Here is a 21,598-nt window from a genome sequence, read left to right as displayed (position 1 = left end):
ATTATTCTTCAAAAAGCTCTTTATATTCCCACTAAATGGGTATAATATTGATTACCTCATCCAATCCTTGCCATTTCTAATTATTCTCATTTTAAATTTGCTAATTTTAAAAAGGAAAAATATAACCCTTTGTGATATAATTTCCTTTTCTTTTTTTAAATTAAATGTTTATTTATTTGAGAGAGAGAGAGAGAGAGGGAGAGAGAGAGAGAGAGAGAGAGAAAGGGAGGGAGTGGAGGAGGGGCAGAGAGAATGGGAAAGAGAGAATTCCAAGCAGGCTGTGAGATGTCAGTGCAAAGCTCAATGCAGAGCTTGATCTTACAACTGCAAAGTCACACCCTGAGCCAGTATCAATAATCAGATGCTTAACTGAATGAGCCACCCAGGCACCCCTAATTTCTTTTTTTTTTTTTTTAACGTTTATTTATTTTTGAGACAGAGAGAGACAGAGCATGAACGGGGGAGGGTCAGAGAGAGGGAGACACAGAATCCAAAACAGGCTCCAGGCTCTGAGCTGTCAGCACAGAGCCCGACACGGGGCTCGAACTCACGGACCGCGAGATCATGACCTGAGCCGAAGTCGGCCGCCCAACCAACTGAGCCACCCAGGCGCCCCCCTAATTTCCTTTTTAATGAAAAGGTAAACTTTGGGAAATTTTACTGGCTATATTTTCTTTTGAAAATTATCTGTTATATATTTTGCCTACTATTTAGTAGTAGGAATAATTTCTTCCCTTCTTTTTCTGGCAGAGGAAGGGAGAGAAATGCTTTTCTTTATTTTATTTTTACTTACGTATGTATGTACGTGTGTATGTTTTAGAGAGAGCATGAGCAGGAGAGGGGGTAGGAAGAGAGAGAAAGAGAACGAGCGAGAGAGAATCTTAAGCAGGCTCCGTGCTTAGTGCAGAGCCTGACACAGGGCTCAATCTCACAACCCTGGGATCATGTCCTGAGCCAAAATCAAGAGTCGGATGCCCAACTGACTGAGCCACCCAGGTAACCTGAGAATGCTTTTCTTAAAGAAGACCTATATAAAAAGTTCAAATACTATATGGCAAATAAACTTCAACTTTAAATCCAAAAAGAACAGTAATGTTACCAAGCAATAGGAAAAAACAAAACAAAACAAACGGACCTCCTCCCACCTTTCAGAGACTAAATAGCATTAAAATGCCATTTAATTAAACAAAAACAAATAAAAACCAAAAGCTTTCATTTAAAATCTCCTAAAAGCTTTTAAGAGAATTTTGTTTATCTTCAGTTCTGGTGTAAGAACTGAATCCCTGGTACTAATGTCACTATCGCAAGGAATTCATCTAAACGGCTTTTAGAACAGTTAGTTATTCTTCAGGAAAAGATAGTCTTGTTTTAAAAACTGCTCATATTAGACAATGTATGTAAACATGGAGTCTCTTTCTTTTATGCCTCTTTCAGAGTATCACTAATTTTCTTGTAGTATTGAAAAAAATGAGTATTTCAGTCACTGAAATATTACAGCTAGCTTTTAAAAGTGGTAAATTGGTACCATATTGTCTTCTAGAAAGAAATGTTTAATCAGAACTCTGATACTTTTCCATTTAAGTATTTTCTCACAATTCACTGGGGAAAAGGAATAGACTAGAAGAATAGAATTGAAGAACTAGGTAGATCTAATTTATACTAACAATTATAAACAGTAACATTAGAATTAGCTCTGAGAATTAAGCATAAGGGCTAACGTTTATAATTAGAGATGATGGTTATTGAGTGCTGGACATAATGATAAACACCTGACATGCATTTTAATCATCACCTCAGGATTTCTTCCTTTTTTTAAATTAAATGTTCATTTCTTTAAGAGAGAGAGAGAGAGAGAGAGAGAAAGGGAGGGAGTGGAGAAGGGGCAGAGATAATGGGAGAGAGAATTCCAAGCAGGCTCTGAGATGTCAGTGCAAAGCCCACTGACCATCACTGTCCATAGGCTCACTGTCCATATGTCAGTGGTGAGGAAAATGAGGTGGATGGATTAACTTGTCCAAGGTCACATGGAATTTGAACCTAGGTGCATTTGAATTCTGAACCCAAAATTAAGAAACCTACTGAAGTGGAAATGGAAATTGGCACAGGTACTCCATGAGGCAAACGTGACTCCAAATGAGATAGATATATAGAAATGAAGTTGAAACAATTTATGATGAAATCAGTCATATTCATCCAATATGGACAGAAATGGAAAACTTAGCATATAAAGCAAAGTACTGAGTTTAGCAAAATTTGTATTTATTAAAAAATTAAAAAAATCCTATACCCATTTTCCTCAAAAGCAATAAAGTTTCATTGTTAAAAATAAACAATAAAATTAAAGAAATATAAAAATTTGAAAAGATATCCATAATTCCACTATCCACAGACAATTCCATAGGTAGGTAACTAGATATAACTCTAGCTACCTATATATATCCAGATGTTTAAAATTTATTTTTTGGGGGTGGCTGGGTGGCTCAGTGGGTTAAGTATCTGACTCTTGATTTCATCTCAGGTCATGACCTCATGGTCCTGAGATGGAGTCCGCATCAGGCTCTGCACTGAGCGTGGAGCCTACTGAAGATTCTCTCTTTTTCCCTCTCCTTTTGCCCCTCCCGCACTTGGGCACATGCTCATGCTCTCCGTCTCAAAAAAATTTTTTTCACCTAGTTGTATACAATGAATAGCATCCTTTATTATAATGAATTTAACCTGTGTAAAGTAATATTGAACACTTAAAATTGTTTCTAAGTTTTCCTTCTCTTTAAAAAACACTGCTATAATAAAAAATAAGCAAAAATCCTTGAAAATTTGTTTTTATACACATTCTTAATTATTTCCTTAAGATAAGTTTCTCAAAGCTGGGTTAAGAGATATGTATTACTGGATCAATGGATGTGAATTATTTAAACCTTTTGATTATTATTAAAAAAATTTTTTTTCAATGTTTATTTATTTTTGAGAGAAAGAGACACAGTGTGAGTGGGAAAGGGGCAGAGAGAGAGGGAGACACAGAATCCGAAGCAGGCTTCAGGCTCCAGGCTGTCAGCACAGAGCCTGACACGGGCTCAAACTCATGGGCCATGAGATCATGACGTGAGCTGAAGTCAGATGCTGAACCGACTGAGCCACCCAGGCACTCCTTGATTTTTTTTTAAATTTTATTTATTTATTTTGAAAGAGAGAGCATGAATGGGGGAAGGGCAGAAAGAGAGGGAGACAGAAAATCCCATGCAGGCTCCACACTGCCACTTTGGAACTTGATTCAGGGCTCAAACCGATGAACCAGGAGACCGTGACCCAAGCCAAAATCAAGAGTTGGACAACGAACTGAGCCACCTAGGCACCCAAACCTTTGATTCTTACTTTTAACTTGTTCTATAAAAATACTGTATCAAACTGCACACTCAACAAATAAATTTGGCAACAAAAGATGCCTAATTATTTTCCTCCTTTTAAATTAGGATATCTTCTCTTGACAATCATGAGGATATTAAACTTATGAAAATTTTATGTGGTCAGCAAAAATTATGGTTAACATCAAGATTTCAATCTTCTAGAACAAGGTTGGCAAACCATGATTTGTGGGCCAAAAACAGCCTGCTGCCTGTCTTTTCATGACCTATGAGCAAGAATGATTTTTCAAGTGTTGTTAAAAAAAGAGTATTGCAACAGGGACCACATGTGGTCTACGGAGCCTAAAATATTTACCCTCTGGTCCTTTAGAGAAAAAGTTTTGCTTTCTCTGTACTTAAGAGATATCCACTTTCAAGCCAGGTTGGTTGGCATTATATACCTGCTTTGATAGGCAGCTCTTGTCCTTCACAGGTGTGGGAAACATACTTTGTGATCTGCTGAGACAGACTGTCCTAAAAGGTCAATTACATATACTCTTCCTCTTTTTACATTTTCAAAACTATCTTCTTAATTTTTCTTTTCTCCCTTGTTTGATTTTCAAAAAGATCTCACAAGAATGCTGGGTCTATAAAACAAATGATTTGGGAAGTTCAGGGATCTCTTTTGCATGCTTGGTCATCTGAGAGGGTGACACAAACATAACAGGCTCTTGAACCTGCCCATGGTCACACAAAAAAAAAAAAAAAAAAAAAAGGAAATAATAATTGTCACGTTCCTGTTTAATGAAAAAGCCAAACCATGTATACATATATGAAGTTTTGGTGTACCAAACCCACATTTTGGCCCAGGACTACCGAATTGAAGACAAAGGAACATTCAGGGCCACTAGGTAGCAATTGCTCCAGACTGAAGGGTGTGTTTGGGCGTGGGGTGGTGGCGGTGGTGGTGATTAATATCTGCCCCTATAGTTTTTGTCAATGCAGTTTTACTCCATATCTCTTTCATATGTTACCTTTAATCATTTGTGCCCTTCAAAACCTAAAAACTAAGTTTGTTGAAACTGTGTCTAAATGAGAATTTAAGATCCAAGTCGTGGCCTGAGGAATGACTCTATGGTTAATAGAATGCAGACTTTTTGTCATCTATTTTACCTGTTCAGGAAGTTTTGATTCTATTGTGAATAGTTAAGCAACTAAACAAGTGACCATCATATATTTTGGCTTAGAAAAATTATTGCAAACCCAAGTATATTTTATTAAAAGAGGTAACATAATTACTGGTTAAGAAATTGAAAAGCTGGAGCCAAATAGCCAAAGCAATCTTGAAAAAGAAAACCAAAGCAGGAGGCATCACAATCCCAGACTTCAAGCTATATGACAAAGCTGTAATCATGAAGACAGTATGGTACTGGCACAAGAACAGACACTCAGATCAATGGAACAGAATAGAGAACCCAGATATGGACCCACAAACGTATGGCCAACTAATCTTTGACAAGACAGGAAAGATTATCCAATGGAGTAAAGACAGTCTCTTCAGCAAGTGGTGCTGGGAAAACTGGACAGCGACATGCAGAAGAATGAACCTGGACCACTTTCTTACACCATACCCAAAAATAAACTCAAAATGGATGAAAGACCTAAATGTAAGACAAGAAGCCAGCAGAATCCTCGAGGACAAAGCAGGCAAAAACCTCTTTCATCTTGGCCGCAGCAATTTCTAACTCAACACGTCTCTGGAGGAAAGGGTAACAAGACCAAAAATGAACTACTGGGACCTCATCAAAATAAAAAGCTTCTGCACAGCAGAGGAGACAATCAGCAAAACTAAAAGGCAAGCAACGGAATGGGAGAAGAAATTTGCAAACGACATATCAGATAAAGGGTTAGTATCCAAAATCTATAAAGAACTTCTCAAAGTCAACACCCAAAAAACAAATAATCCAGTGAAGACATGGGCAAAAGACATGAATAGATACTTCTCCAAAGAAGACATCCAGATGGCCAACTGACACATGAAAAAAATGTTCAATATCACTCATCATCAGGGAAATACAGATCAAAATCACAATGACATACCACCTTACACCTGTCAGAATGGCTAACATTAACAACTCAGGCCACAACAGATGTTGGTGAGGATGTGGAGAAAGAGGACCTCTTTTGCACTGCTGGTGGGAATGCTAGCTGGTGCAGCGAGCTGGAAAACAGTATGGGGCTTCCTCAAAAAATTAAAAATAGAACTACCCTACAATCTAGCAATTGCGCTACTAGGTATTTATCCAAGGGATACAGGTGTGCTGTTTCGAAGGGACACATGCACCCCAATGTTGACAGCACTATCAACAGTATGGAAAGTATGGAAAGTTTGGAAAGTATGGAAAGAGCCCAATGTCCATCAATGGATGAATGGCTAAAGAAGATGTGATGTGTATATATACACACGCGCGCGCGCGCGCGCGCACACACACACACACACACACACACACACACACACGATGGAGTATTACTCAGCAATCAAAAAGAATGAAATCTTGCCGTTTGCAACTATGTGGATGGAACTGGAGGGTATTATGCTAAGTGAAATTAGTCAGTCAGAGAAAGACAAATATCATATGACTTCACTCATATGAGGACTTTAAGAGACCAAACAGATGAACATATGGGAAGGGAAACAAAAATAATATAAAAGCAGGGAGGGGGACAAAACATAAGAGACTCTTAAATATGGAGAACAAACAGAGGGTTATTGGAGGGGTTGTGGGAGGAGGGATGAGCTAAATGGGTAAGGGGCATTAAGAAATCTATTCCTGAAATCATTGTTGCACTATATGCTAACTAATTTGGATGTAAATTAAAAAAAAAAAAAATTAAAAAAAAAGGAAAAAAAAAGAAATTGAAAAGCTAGGATAAAAGCTTTGCACTTAAAGAAAAAAGATATACAGATAAAGTATTTGGAACTAAATGTAAATCCTATTTTATTTGTGTGTTACACAAAACTCTACCTAAATTACATATATTTAATTTAAAACCTTAAAAGACCTTCTTCAGAGAAGAAATTGCAAGCAACTTTTCTAAATTCATTAAGAATAATCTGACCAGAACTCTAAGAGGAATTAAAAGTACAAAGTAGTAGTTAATTTCTTTTTGTTGCAATTAAAAATAAAATCAACTGAAAAAACATTAGAAGCCATTACAAATGTTCTGGAGAGTCAACACAATGCTGTAAAAGACATTTAACTATTGTGTAGTAGATTAGTACTAGTGGGTTAGTATCTAGTGGGTTAGTCATGTGGTCATAACAGGACTTCACTACTTTGAAACCCATGTTCTTGTTTCATTATTTTCAGAACTAGTTCTGAAAATTCTAGTCAATTTTTATTTGGGCTCAAGGGAATATATGCAAGCCACGCTTATCAGATTTGTGACTTCATTGAGAAGGGAATGGCAATTTCATTAAAGATGGAAAAAAAGCCCTACACCCTAAGAAACAGAAATCAAATATGCTGATGTTTAATAAAGAGCCACACTTCTGTTCCTAAATAAAACAAGGCAAAAGAAACACAGAAACAAAACTAACTGTGCCAGTTTGAGGATAGGGAGACAAGGTTCAATGGCAATGGCACTGCATATGAAAGAGTTGGCTACATGAGGTAACAATGTAAATGCAGTATAACCAGATCCATGCTAACTGAAACATCTTCAGTGGAAAATGACCAGGATGATAACAAAAAGAAATATGCTGTTTGAAAACTGGAAGAACTATTGACAGCTTAGAATAGAGAAGACACATGGAAATCGCTTTAACTCTCCAAAAGGCTGTCACAAAGGAGAAGTAGACTATTTTGTGTAGCTATGAAAAACAGAACCAACCAAAGGGGATATCAAAAGGAGGCATATTTGCATTTAATGCAAAAAGGAACTCTGTAACTGAGTTGAGATACATGGGCTGCTTGGGCATCACTACAGCTATGCAAGCAAAGACTAAAAGATCACTTGGTAATTATAAAAAGTTTCCATTACTAGATAAATGACTGAATTAGCCCAAGGGTCTGTAATCTATAGGCTGTGGCCCAAATCTGGCCTGCTGCTTGGTTTTGTAAATAAAGTTTTATTGGAACACAGGCATGGTCATTCAATTATGTATTATCTAGGTCTGCTTTTGTGCTACAGTCAGGGTTGAGTAGCAACAGACACTGTATGGCTTTGAAGCTGAAAATATTCACTCTGTGGGCCTTTACCGAAGAGGTCTGCCAACCTCTGAATTAGATAATGAAGATTTCTTCTAATTCCTCTATGAATGTTAGCTTCAGAGTACAAGTTTTCTGAGTAATGCCCGACTGTTTATGAGTTTTGTCATAATTATGAGTAGACAGCATCCCAATTCAAAAATAATTATTACTGAGTTGATCCAGACAGTGGATTTTAGAACTCTGTCACTTCTCTGCCTCCTTCAAAAAGAGATATATGATGCATATTGATTAAAATTCTTAATAAACTGAGTTCAAATTCATTCAAGTGAATTGTGATATACTCTTAAATAATTAGACATATTGTGAGGTGCTGTAGACCAAGGCTGTGAATTAAAAGTTTAATCATCATCAAATGCTTTCATTCTTTAAAACTCGATATTTACAGTAACAATGCAGTAAATTAGCTTATGATAATGAAAAGGATGGCATCAGAACTCCTTTCCTTTTCAGAGTTGTATAAAGGGAATTGGGATTCACAGAAGGTTCAGATTTTTCTCCTGTTTATTGTTTGGTTCACCCTCTGACTTTGGCTAAATTACTTAATTTTTCTTTGCCCTACGTAGAATGACACAAAGTCAGCTGCAAACAACCTGACATCTTCCATCCTCCCTCCCACTCATGGCTCCCCCAAGCTAGAGGCATAATGCATTAGAAACATTTACCAAATCTTTGTCAGTTCTCTGGGAAGGACTAGGGGAGAACTGGGGAGAACTAGGACAATCCTCTTGACAATCATGAGGGTATTAAATTTATGAAAATTTTCTGTGGCGTCTCTTTTAATATCATTCTGTTTTGTCCTCACTCTTTCAAATGCCTGTGTTGCTGAATTATTTTCATTATTTGTTCAGCAAAAATACTTTGGTATGAAACTTTCTTTTTCTATAGTAATATGTTGGTATAGCTGACATTTATTTCATTTTGTCGTGACTAACATGGGTAGCACTTGTACAGTACAAGGGAATTTTCCTTGATACACAGGTATCCCCCGCTTTTCAAAAGTTCTTGTTAGGCCATGTTGCTTTTATAAAAGACTGACAGTAGCTGTGTCTTAAGGTGTCAGAAAAGCCTAAGGGAGGTTATTTTTTGGGTCAGGGAACATTCAAAAACATTTTCCACATGAATTAATGGTAATTGCTTCTTTGCTTTATGCCATCTGGGCTTACAAATGAGAACACTCTGCTTCTGGATAGCAGGGGAAACCTGTACTTCTACCTTTGGTAGCCCCTGGTTTTCCCCCTCTGAACTAGAGTTTCAAGGCCTGAATATTACACCTGGGGGAAGGAGGGAGCTCCCTTAGAGCTCAGTGTAGCTTTGGTGGGTTATATGGGTTCTTTGTTATTGTGAGATTTTCCCATGTCCTGTACAAGGATACACTCCACTGAGGAAGGGGTCTAATCACATGGATCTGTGCCCTAACTGAGCTTGAAGCCCTGAAACTGGCAAGCCCTAGCAGTTTTTCTTGCTGCTATTGAAATCCTGGGATACTGTGTGATAGCAGGTAGGTGTACTGATTAATGTTGTCCCAGGGTGCTTTTTCAATGTCTCAGTCTGATTCTTTCCAGGTTGGGACTATTTGGTAAAAAGCTCAGAATGTGGTAAATTCGTCTTTCTCTAAATGGCCTTTATTTTTATTTATTTTTTTCTATATATATATATATATATATATATACATATATATATATTTATTTTTTTATTTTTTTTATTTTCAATATATCTAAATGGCCTTTAAAGAGTGGAAATGGGGGGCGACTGGGTGGCTCAGTCGGTTAAGCGGCCGACTTCGGCTCGGGTCATGATCTCGCAGTCCATGAGTTCAAGCCCTGCGTTGGGCACTGTGCTGACAGCTCAGAGCCTGGAGCCTGTTCAGATTCTGTGTCTCCCTCTCTCTGACCCTCCCCCGTTCATGCTCTGTCTCTCTCTGTCTCAAAAATAAATAAACATTAAAAAAAAAAATTAAAAAAAAAATAAATAAAGAGTGGAAGTGGCACCAGGAGTTTTCTTTCTTTAACTTCCACTTTTTTTTTTTTTTAATGAAACATTGATACCTGCTTTATTCGTAATTGCCAAATGCTGGAAACAACCCAAATGTCCTTCAACAGTTGAATGGATAAACAAACTGTCATACACCCAAGCAATGGAATACTGTTGAGCAATTAAAAGGAACAAATTATTGATAAACATAGCAATATGGATGAATCTCAAATGCTGAATAAAAGTCTATCTCTACTTTTTGAAACTATGTCATGAAGGTGCACATGATCTTTACTGAGTGGTTCCTGCTTAGGTCTGTTTCATCAAAACCAAGTCTCTGTGATCCAGTTTCATTTCACATCTTTACCTGGGAGGCTCCATCTATGCTTTTAAATAAAAGCCTTAGCTGAATATATAGATAATAAATATTAAAACTCTGATAGAAGGGATTGAAAATGGAGTGATATGGCCAGAATATTAAATAAGTAATTGTTAAGTAAATCTCAGACCATCAGTGAATGTTTATAATAAAATGATTACGGGGTGCCTGGGTGGTGCAGTCGGTTAAGCGTCCGACTTCAGCCAGGTCACGATCTCGCGGTCCATGGGTTCGAGCCCCGCGTCGGGCTCTGGGCTGATGGCTCAGAGCCTGGAGCCTGCTTCCGATTCTGTGTCTCCCTCTCTCTCTGCCCCTCCCCCGTTCATGCTCTGTCTCTCTCTGTCCCAAAAAAATAAATAAACGTTGAAAAAAAAAATTAAAAAAAAATAAAAATAAAAAAATAAAATGGTTAGCTTTTCTGTGGGACCGTATACAGGAATGTCACACACAAAAAAAAACACCAGTTTTTAAACTTATATGTAAATTCCATTTTTTTGTTAGTTTTTTGTTTTGTTTTGTTTTTTAAGTACGCTTCACACCCAGCATGGGGCTTGAACTCACAACCCTGAGATCAAGACCTGAGATCAAGAGTCGGGATCCTTAACCAACTGAGCCACCCAGGCACTCCTGTAAATTCCATTTTAATGTTACTTTAGACTCCCCGTGTTCTTGACTGAAGATTATTTAATCTATATTCTCATACTCACAGGCCAAGGCTGTAGATCATTCAGTCCCTTTTCTAATTTCTCAACATCTGGAAACTTTGTGGCTCCATCAGCATCTGCCATAAGGATCTTTTCTCCTCGAGAACTGAATATACCCTGTATTTAAACATTTCAATTAAAAGAAAGTTGCTTAAAATTAAGGCTAAATCCAATGACATATCAGTTTGTTCTGCTTGACTTAAGATAACTAATATTAGATAATCTCATATCTAATACTAGGTGTGAAATGGCAGGATGCCAAAGTTCCCTGAAAACAAATTACATTGGTAAGATTCTTCCAAATGTATCTAATGCCTAGTTCATGATTTTAAAAACTTTGTGAGGTCCTACCACTATTACTTTGGAATATACCATGATAGGAATATAGATTTGGATGAATAAAAGATATCCCACATCAGTAAGAACAAAAGTAAAATATCTATCATATATGTTATATATGTGTTGTGTGCATATCAGGAGCTACTTTAGGACAGCATATGAAGAACATATTTATGAGTGGATTGAACAAATACAATATATACAGACTTGCTGTGAAACCCACCATCAGATAGATCTTTAGTATTCTTTGTTTTTTTGAACGTTTATTTTTGAGAGACAGATAATGAGCAGGCCAGGGGCAGAGAGAAAGGAAGACACAGAATCTAAAGCAGGCTCCAGGCTCTGGGCTGTCAGCACAGAGCCTGACATGGGGCTTGAACCCACCAACCATGAGATCATGACTTGAGCCAAAGTCGGAGGCTTAACAGACTGAGCCACCCAGGCACCCCAGTATTCTTTATTATGGAATCTAAAGCAGTTTAAATTAATTGTTGAACAAAGAAATATGGAATGTCACTAAAATTTGGGAAGCATGGATATATCCAAATACTATTTTATGTTATTTGAATCATCTGACACTTAGCAAAATTATGCCTCTCAATACTGAATCAATTGGCCTTTTGTGCAAAATATGGCTCTATCAGTGTACATTTTACATGGAAACAAACTATACATCAACTCTTAATTCATGGTCCATTTGAGTGAATTCATTGTTTCTTAAGTATAAATATATGTATGGCTTGATACAGGAGAAATATAGCTTCTGATATTACTTAACAGTATGTGAATATAGATAAGATATATACAAATGTAGACAAAACTTTGATCATTTATTCTATGGGATAAGCCCACTAATTAGTTTCTGTAATTTTTTTTTTAGTCATATCAGTTAGAATACAGGTGAGGGGGCTTGGGTAGTTGAGTCTTTTGAGCATCCCACTCTTGATTTCTGCTTAGGTCATGATTCCTGGGTTGTGGGACTGAGCTCTGAGTCAGGCTCTGTGCTAAGTGTGGAGCCTGCTTAAGATTCTCTCCCTCTCTCTCCCTCTCCTTCTGCCCCTCTTCCCTGCTCGCACTCTCTTTTTTCTCTCTCGCTCTCTTTCAAAAAAAAAAAAAAAAAAGAATACAGGTGAAAAGGCAGAATAAAAATGTTTTGTTTAACATCTGGACAAAAAAAACTGAAAAAAAAACAACAAAGGACTATTTCAGCAATACATGTTAAGGGTGAACTGGAGGTAATTATTTAACATTATGGAAAATGTCTTTGGCTTTAAATATTGTTTAGTCCACTTTATTATTTTATCTTTTAAAAAATTTTTTATTTTAGAGAAAGAGAGAGAGCATGACCAGGGGAGAGAGGTGGGGGAGCATGGGGGGAAAGGGAGGTGGGGAGAGGAGAGAGAGAGTGAGGGAGAGAGGGAGGGAGGAGGGAAAGAGAGAGGGAGGGGGGAGGAGGGAAGGAGGGGGAGAGGGAGAGGGAGAGAGACAGAGAGAGAGAGAGAGAGACAGAGAGAGAGAATCTCAAGCAGGCTCTACGCTCAGCACAGAGCTTAACACGGGACTTGATCTCATGATCCTGGCATCATGACCTGAGCAGAAGTTAAGAGTCAGACACTCAACCAACTCAGCCACCAAGACACCCATATTATTTTATTTTTTAAAGGAGGTTCTTCAATGCTGGCTATTCTCCACTCTACCGACAATGGCCTTCACTTCACCACCAAACTTCTTGAAAAGGTAGTCTATCCTAGCACTTCCCATTCCTGTCCATTCAATCACACCCTATCCCTTCTCACTGCTTGCACTGTTCTTCCTCATGAGCCGCATTTCCCCAAGGCTTGGTTTCCAGCTGTCCTTTTTCTCTATACCTTCTTCCTTGCCAACTTAATGGGTTCAACTACCATCTGATGCATGTGGACTACTCACTCACATCTTCTCTACCAGGCTATTCTGGATACCACTACATGGTATCTCAACCTTAATATGGCTCAAACTCAATTAAAGTTGTCTTTTAAATCAGCTCCTTCTCCAGTGTTTCATTCCTTCTATGACATTCTCCTTCTCCTTGGCCTCCTCCAAGGTCTTAGGTAACTTATTCCTCTCCCTGATCACCTGATACAATTCTATCTCATTTTTGCCCTCCACCCCTACCATATTGGTCTCTCCTCTTCTGATGCTGCATCACCATCATAATCCAAATTAACAATCCACTTGTACCTTGCTTACACTACTGTGCTGGCTACTGTCACTCTGTCAAAGGTGAAAGCCTATAAGTCCCTACCCTAAAAGTTCAGGATATGAACCCACCTACCCCCTTGAACTTACTCCTATAAAGTCAACCCACATGTACCACTAGCAGTTCATGATTGTAGTGCTTTCTCTCATACCTTTGGTCATGTCCCTCCTCTGCAAGCTCCCTGCCCCAACTTTTGCCTGGATAGAATTTCTAGTCTTCCTTGAAGATTCTGTGCAGAATTTACCTCCTACGGGAAGTCTCCAGCTGTTCCTCCCAGCTGGAAAGTGGCGCCATTCTATTACAGCGTTACAACACTATTAAAGTATGGTATCTTTAAGGATAGGATGGTTGTCTTTCATCTAAGTATCTCTAATAAGTGAATGGATGGATTTAAAGGCCACCATGATATTACACCAACCCTATTTTCTTTTTCTCCTCTTTGCATGGCTTATGACCTAGTCAGAGCAAGCTCACTGTTCCTAGTATGTATTCCAAGAGTTCTGAATTCTGTCTTGCTGCTCTTCTCTCAACATTTCCCACACACTAACAGAGATGTTAGGTTAAGAGTATGGATTTCAGGGTACTAACCTAATCTAAATCTTCATTCTGACTATTAATAACCCTGTGACCTTGGTAAGTTGCTTTACTATGTGTCACTTCCCTCAACTAAGTAATTGAAAAGTAGGACCTAACTCATGAGACAATATGAGGAGGGTTAAATGTGATAATTATGTTGAAGTGGCTAATTTACTGTCCAGCTGAAAATGACCAGTCGAGTGGAATAACCAGGTGGAAGCCAGTTTTCACCATTGCTGGAGGCTTGGCTTCAGTGGTATCTCCTTTGTCAAGTTTGCTTGACATGTGCTTGAGACTGATAGTTACCTACTCAAAATCTATTTTTTCCTTCTGTTTTACTAATGGATGTCTCATCAGGTCAGGAATGAAAATGTGAGGAAAAACCATTTCTCAGCCTTCCTTGGAAATAGGGGTGGCCTTGGGACACTGTTCTGGCCAATGACAATTAAGTAAATTTTTAGATGGAGCTTCTAGGAAAGTTCCCCAAAAGGGGGCAAACCAGCCAGCATATGTCTTTTGCCCTCTGCCCCTCTCCTTCTTATCTGGAATGTGGATGTAATGGCTCCCAGGTACTCCAGGAGTCACCTTGTGTGAATGAGGAAAAAGGGAGTGAAAAGTTAGGAGGCAGAGTTTCTGATGACACAGTGGGGTTGCTGAATAAGCCCTGGACTGCTTGTACTTAGAGTTCTTTTGGGGGGGGGGGGGGGGAGCAAAATAAAATAAACCTCTAAATCATTTAAGACACTATTTGGATTTTCTTCCGAATATCTTGACTTGTGGTCTTTCTTCAGAGTATCTTGACTTCTACCTGACATGCCTCAGCTGAAAGTAACCTATTCCTTTTGGAATTTCTATAACACATCATGTGTACCTCTCATCAGTATAATCATCTTTTCTAGCAGACTGCCAATTTCATCAAGATAGACCCACATCAGATTTATCTTAGTTCAGGTACCATGTTAAGCACAGTGTCTTCATATAGGTAAACCTTAATATGTAAAAGCATTTTATAAACTGCAAAAAAATCATATACTCTTATTATCTGGTGACTGTATTAAAGACACACAGAGGCAGATGATAACATTATAAATTTTGATTAAGATACACCTATTCTCCTGAATTACCCAGTATATCATAGATATGGCATGATTTTTAAGATTTGATCACATTATATATAGATAAGTATATGAAGTTCTTGTTAAAACTAATTCACCACTAACCTGAAATGGTGGTATTCAATTAGACAGCTGTAGAAAACAAACATATTAGTCTGCAAAAGAATTTATTAAAAAATGTTTACGTTTTAGATTAAAATGCTGAAACTATGTATTACCATCCTAATAGCTCCGCCTTTCCCACGATTCTTCACCAGCGTGATCACTCGTACTTTGTCGCTTCCGTATTTCTGGCAATATTTAAAAGCTACCTGTCAAATTATACAAAAGTCAGAATAATATCAACTTGGATTCTAAGACAGTAAACCAGGTTTCTGAGTTTGGCTTAAATACTGCTATTTCCGTTACACTGTTCTTCTGACTAGATTATACACACTGTACATTTTAGTGGCCCAGAGTTGTTGAATTCCTTCAACCCACTAGGTTGAAGTCACAATTCACCTTTCTGCAGAGGCAACAACAGAAGACGCAGTGGCTGTCTCTTATTTTGACTCCTTTATTTATGCTAATGAGCTGCTTGAGAAAATAAAACCCATGCGTTGATCGACTGGTACACACTTGTGATCCTCCCCCTGACCCTGCCGCTTACTGCTTAATGACTTACTTACGTGTCAGCAACTGATCTTACTCCCCACAGAAGTTGCTCATATCCTGGAATATTTCCCCCAAATCTTTTCACTCAACTGCCATTATTTTTTGATTTACAATCAAAGCCGTGAAACAGTGATCTGTATTTGCTACACACATCTCTTCATCACTCATTTAGTCATCAACCCATTGTAGTATGGTCCATGCCCTTTGCTTTTCCACATCGCCTTTCTATATAACCTATCTTCATCAACAGCCCTCCCCCTCATTTTTTAAAGTAAGCTCCATGCCCAATATGGGGCTTGAACTCATGACCCTGAGATCAAGAGTCACATGTTCTACCAACTGAGCCAGCCAGGTGCCCCAACACCTTCTCCTTTTGACCCTCATCTCCATAGAGAGTGTGAAGTTATTCTCATCTGCTGTTTGCCCTCCTGGCAGACCAGCTTTTAGGTTTTTTTTAGCAGCTTAGGAGCTATAGGTCTAAGAATGCAGGAATGAGAGAGGATAATACTCTAAGATACTTGTTACCTCCTGTGGGTAAATCCAGATAGAGGTATGCCAAAGGACATATCTGATACCCACTGCCAGATATGAAGGCATCTTCCTATTTGCATGACTGCCTAGAAACTGTAAGGCAAGGTGGAGTATAAAGAAAAAAAAATGATGCTTAAGAAAAAAGGAACCATATATTGGTAGGCAAAGAAGGGTCCCAGTGGCCAAGGTGAATTGTTGTTGTACATGTTTTCTCCCAATGTGATGATCTTCAAAGCTTCCCTGGTCTTATGGAGTGGTAGAACAGCAGGTTTATCTTCCAGCTTTCCATAGGTGAAACCTCTCTGCTTTTTTGACTACCCACACTGTAACAACAGAGAGTGCTGGCACAGCTTTAGCACTCTCTGATGACCAGAAATAAGACTTTACATTTGTTAAATTATTCTACATTTCTATCCACTGGCAATCCTAAAAGCAAGTTTACTTACCTTTGAAGTTTGGTCTTTGCTGCCATCATCAACTACTATCACCTCGTACGTGAACGTGGGATCTTGCTTCTGCAAGAAGCAAAGATAAAATACCTCAATTTGGCATAAATGCCATCAAGAATTCTGATAAGACTGCAAAGAGTTTAAATAACAACTGTTTGGTTTTTTTTCAGTCTTTGTTCCCTCTGGAGAATACATCCTTACTCTAAACCCAGTGGGGTTACATAAGTCAAAAATAAGCAAAAACAGACAACTGTCACAGCAGAGACTCCCAGAGATGCCCGTCACTCCTGCCTCATGCTGCACTTCTGCTATTTGCTGTTCCCAAGTACTGGCAGGGGCATCCTATGTAACATGTTGCTATTTGCAATGAATTTGCTTGGCTTTTGTTTGGCTGGGGAGGGAGGCAAGAATAGCTAAGAATCCTTACTAACTCATGGGTTTCTTCCTCACTTCTCGTGTCCTCTAACCCAAGATGCAAGCTCTTTCATTTCTTTCTCTAAGTTTACTTGAGTAGCTATTTCTCCCAATTTCCTGTAGGCTAGGAATATAAATCCTGGACATTTATTTAGTTTAACCAAATCCTACCACAATAAAATAGTTTAGCTGTCCTTGAAGGTTATAAATAATAGTTGTTATAGAGTGATATGTAAGGGCACAAGTCACATAAAATAAAAAGTCCAAGAACCAAAAGGAAGAGAGATGCTGGGCAAGAGCAGAGAGCAAACACTGACTGAGTGTCCGTGAGTCCTGCTCTTGCCCTGGTCCCCCTGCACCAAACTGGTGGGAGCAGCCACGTGCTTGCTGTGCTGAGCACTTTGGAGACAGGCTACAACCTATGACCTTGGGCAAGTTACATTTTGGCCTGTTTTCCCATTTAAAAAAACAAAAAAACAAAAAACAAACAAACAAAAAACCCCCACACCCAGTCTATGTGGTTGGTGTAAAGAACACATGTAATAGAAGAGGCAGAAGCCACACATTTAATAAGGGCTCCATTCTCTCCCTTTTTCCTTCTTTTTTTTTTTTTTTAAGTAATCTCTACACCCAACATGGGGTTCAAACTCACAACTCCAAGATCAAGATTTGCACACTTCACTGACTGAGCCAGCCAAGCGCCCCTCTCTCCTTCTTTTCTTTAAATTTAATTTTTCAACCTGTCCTCCTCTCTTTCAATGAATCTTCTATGTTCCTTTTACAAAGAAAACATAAAACCAATGTAAATCAAAACAAGGAATTTTCTTAAAAAAAAAAAAAAAAAAGAACCAGCCACAAAACCCATTTGTTTCCTTAAAGTCTCTAAGGAGATTCCAACAGCAGCTGATGCTATTAAACAAGGGCACGTATTACTTTTCTTCTCTTTATTCAGGGAAAGAAGAGAAAATAAATGAGGGGAACTCCTCTGCATAATAAAGAAAAACAAAAATAATTTCACTCTAATTATAAGCCTTTTTCAAATAAATGTCTTTTTAAAAAGTCACAAAAGTAAAAACAGCACTGTGCTGCCACAGAGTCTGCAGATGTACTCAATTTTTTTATTTTTATTTTTTGGCTGTTTTATTTTTTATTTTTATTATTTTTTAAAATATATTGTAAAATTGGTTTCCATACAACACCCAGTGCTCATCGCAACAGGTGCCCTCCTCAGTGCCCATCACCCACTTCCCCTCTCCCCCACCCCCATCCACCCTCAGTTTGTTCTCAGTATTTAAGAGTCTCTTAGGGTTTGCCTCCCTCCCTCTCTGTTTGTAACTATTTTTTTCCCCTCCCTTCCCCCATGGCCATCTGTTAAGTTTCTCAAGATCCACATTCAACTTTAAATGTACCATCAGGCAAGAAGATAAAAGTGGGTGGGAGGGTACATAAATAATGTCAGCTTTCCAGTTTGTTCTGGGTTCACCCACCTGCTGCTGGAGGCAGTGAGCCACGTGCCGGGCTTGCTCGCTGATAGCCCATGGCAGGCAACAAGCTGAGCACGGGAGGCCCTGTGACCTTGACGGCCCCGGCCATGGCCAGCACTGCCTCTTACCGTCGGTCTAGCCAGGATCTACAAGTTGGTGATCTAGTCTGGTTTTAATTGGAGACATCATATTGAAAGAGAAAACATGATACCTGTCTCTCCTCTAGATAGCCCAGCGCTTCATCCATCATTACAGGCACTTAAAGAAAAAAAAAAAAATATATATATATATGAAAAATTGTTTTTGAAAATGATTTACCAAGCCTCAGAACACTCAGTTTACATATGGAAAAAGTCTGAATAGTCTAATAGGCTCCTCTGGGACTTTCCTCCAGTGGCCGTTCCCACCTGGAAGGTCTGCTGTTCACATCTAGCTACTCTAGTCTCTAGAATACTTCGGTCCTGCCACTTCTGATGCTGACCCATCCTCTGCAGCTATACTCGTTTCCCCTCTTCTGAACTACATCTACCAACTATGCACTCACCACAGCCCACATCTGTTAATGTTCTGGCAAAGACAATAAAGGTCATACTTTAAATTTCCTTTTCTTCCCAAATGACCAAAAAAATGAAATCGGGCTTACACCGTTTTTCTTCATTGTATGAAGGCACAACAACAGACAGTTGCTTGGTAGGTGAGTCCCATATGCTGGGCAAAGTTTCCTTCTGTCCTCTGGCATTTAAGAAGAACTTCTCTTCTTCATATTGATGGAGATGTGGCATTTTTGTGGCAGTTATAAATGCAACAAAGGAAATCTAAAAGCAGGTATGTTAACAAGAAATTATGTTATGTTGACATTTTTTTTCGATTTGTTATATGAGAACACATCTTTTACATAATTTTTTTTTGTTTGGTGGAATATTTACTCTCAGTTTTTAGTCCATTAACAATTGTCTAGAGATGAAAATTCAAATCCCTTACTTATGCACTGGTTATTTTCCTTTCTTCAACTGGTAAGGTACTAATAATGCCTTAAGGGGCTCTTTGTCTCTTCTGACCTGTCATCCCCAGGACTCCATTGTCCTAGATCTAATAGGGAACAGTCACTAGAAGTGCAATCTATGATGCCCTGAACCTCCAATCCCCTGGCAAGCACATAGTTAGGTCTGATTCCTACTTGGAGCCTGTATGTGACAGAAGGTAAGTTCACAGTACAGGCAGAATGTGTGGAATGAGGCCAGACCTCCCATCTAGGACCAAATCAAGCAAGGTTTTGAAGAAACGACCCCTCCACCCCCATGGTAGGGGCCAGTAATGCTTAAGAATATATTCTTGACACTTATCCTAGATTTGAATTCAGAATACATTATTTTTTGGGGTGCCTGGGTGGCTCAGTCGGTTGAGCATCCACCTTCGGCTCAGGTCATGATCTCACTGTTTGTGAGTTCAAGCCCCACATCGGACTCTCTGCTGACAGCTCAGAGCCTGAAGCCTGCTTTGAATTCTGTGTCTCCCTCTCTCTCTCTCTGCCCCTCCTCCACTCGCTTGCTCTCTCAAAAATGAACATTAAAAAATTAAAAAAAAAGAATATATTATTTTTTAAATAAAGTATCAAACTTGTAAGCTCTGTCACCATGCACTACTAACATTTTATAGCTCCCTTCCATTTTTATTTGGGAGTGAGCCCTGTAAATAACCATTCTTTGTAACACTGTTTCTACTGGTACACTTCCTGCTTTTAAAGCAGTCAATCCACAAATATTTGGAATGCTACTCATTTTTAATATGGTGACCATTTATAATATTCCATTGGGTACATACTGAAACTGAACTTGCTCTGATTAGTAGAGGCATGGAGGCAGTATCCCGACTAGTGGTTAAGAGTTCCTGTTCTGGGGGTGTCTGGGTGACTCAGTGGGTTAAGTGTCCGACTTCAGCTCACGTCATGATCTAATGGTTCTTGAGTTCCAGCCTTGCATCTGGCTGTCTGCTGTCATTACAGACCCCACTTTGGATCTTCTGTCCCCCCCCCCCCCCCCGCCCTTCCCCCGTTCCCCTATTCACATGCATACGCACTTTCTCCCTCTCCCTGATAAAAGAAAGTTCCTATTCTGCACCCCAGTGTCCAGAATGTGATTTCTAAATTCAATTTCCTAACAAAAGTAATCAATGCTCTCTGTAAGATGCCACAGAATCACCTCATTATTTTGAAAATTCTGCCTTTTGTCTTACCTTTTATAAGTGAAAGATGTCAGAGTAACTGAATGGCTGAGAATGAATTTTTTTTTCATTATAGAATTCCAGGTAATACACGAAAAAGGAATGATAACAATTAGAATATTCCACCTTGCAACCCCCAGAGAAATAATGGATTTAGGTTGACAAACTTTATGATTGGTCGGTCAGGCTAACAAAATTGAACTCCTGGATCCTCTCAACATCAGAAAAAATTAGATATAACAAGCCTTCTGGTATGATACAAGAGGAAGTATTCAGCATCAATCACATGCCTTTTTTGATTAAAAACCTCAAACATGCATTTGATTACATATCTAAATATTACTACCAGTTTATAGGAAATCCAGGAGACAGAGTAAGATGTTAACAATCACCAAGGGGATGCAATCAGTATAATTCAGATTGTTGGAAACTCTACAGGACAAACCACTACTTATTAAAGACAAGGAAAAACAAAAACAAAAACGCAAGACAAATTGTTACAGATTAACATACTTGAGAGGTATCGGTTGAGTGCTAAGTGTATGTGAATGCTCAATGGAAAAGACTATACTAAAACATACATGAGGCATTTGAACAGATGGGATATTTGAAATCACTTAATAATGGTTAAAAATTTTAAACATCCATGATAACACGGGGCACCTGGGTGGCTCAGTCAGTTAAGCATCTGACTCTTGTTTTCAGCTCAGGTCATGATCTCATGGTTCCTGAGTTCAAGCCCCGCATCGAACTCTGCACTGTCAGCGGGGAGTCTGGGGTTCTCTCTCCCAGTCTTTCTCTCTGGCTCTCCCCTGCTTGTACTCTCTTTCTCAAAATAAATAAACTAAAAAAAAAAAAAAAAACATGATAACTTTATTATGGTTATATTTTAAAAAAGGGAATCTTGTCTTTAG

General features: G+C 38.7%; 1 protein-coding gene across 3 annotated transcripts in view; it reads right to left on the bottom strand.

The window, feature by feature from the left end:
* Positions 1-21,598, bottom strand: part of ALG5 (ALG5 dolichyl-phosphate beta-glucosyltransferase) — a 43,297-nt gene that overhangs the window by 19,696 nt on the left and 2,003 nt on the right. For 2 of the 3 annotated variants that reach the window (XM_086713321.1, XM_025924206.2), the window contains exons 2-6: positions 19,108-19,279; positions 18,676-18,722; positions 16,564-16,632; positions 15,151-15,243; positions 10,670-10,783 (exon numbers count right to left, since the gene is read on the bottom strand). In XM_086713321.1, the coding sequence (XP_086569447.1) occupies positions 10,670-10,783; positions 15,151-15,243; positions 16,564-16,632; positions 18,676-18,722; positions 19,108-19,246 (462 nt within the window). In that variant the 5' untranslated portion in view covers positions 19,247-19,279. Of the gene's footprint in view, positions 1-10,669; positions 10,784-15,150; positions 15,244-16,563; positions 16,633-18,675; positions 18,723-19,107; positions 19,280-21,598 lie in introns of those variants that run through there. The other variant, XM_086713327.1, reaches the window with a different exon arrangement.

Source organism: Puma concolor, chromosome A1 (assembly GCF_028749965.1).
Source record: "Puma concolor isolate L17-30 chromosome A1, mPumCon1.1.hap2, whole genome shotgun sequence".
Lineage (NCBI taxonomy): Eukaryota > Metazoa > Chordata > Mammalia > Carnivora > Felidae > Puma > Puma concolor.
Note: the sequence above shows the minus strand (reverse complement) of the source record. Positions and strands in the feature narration are given on the sequence as shown.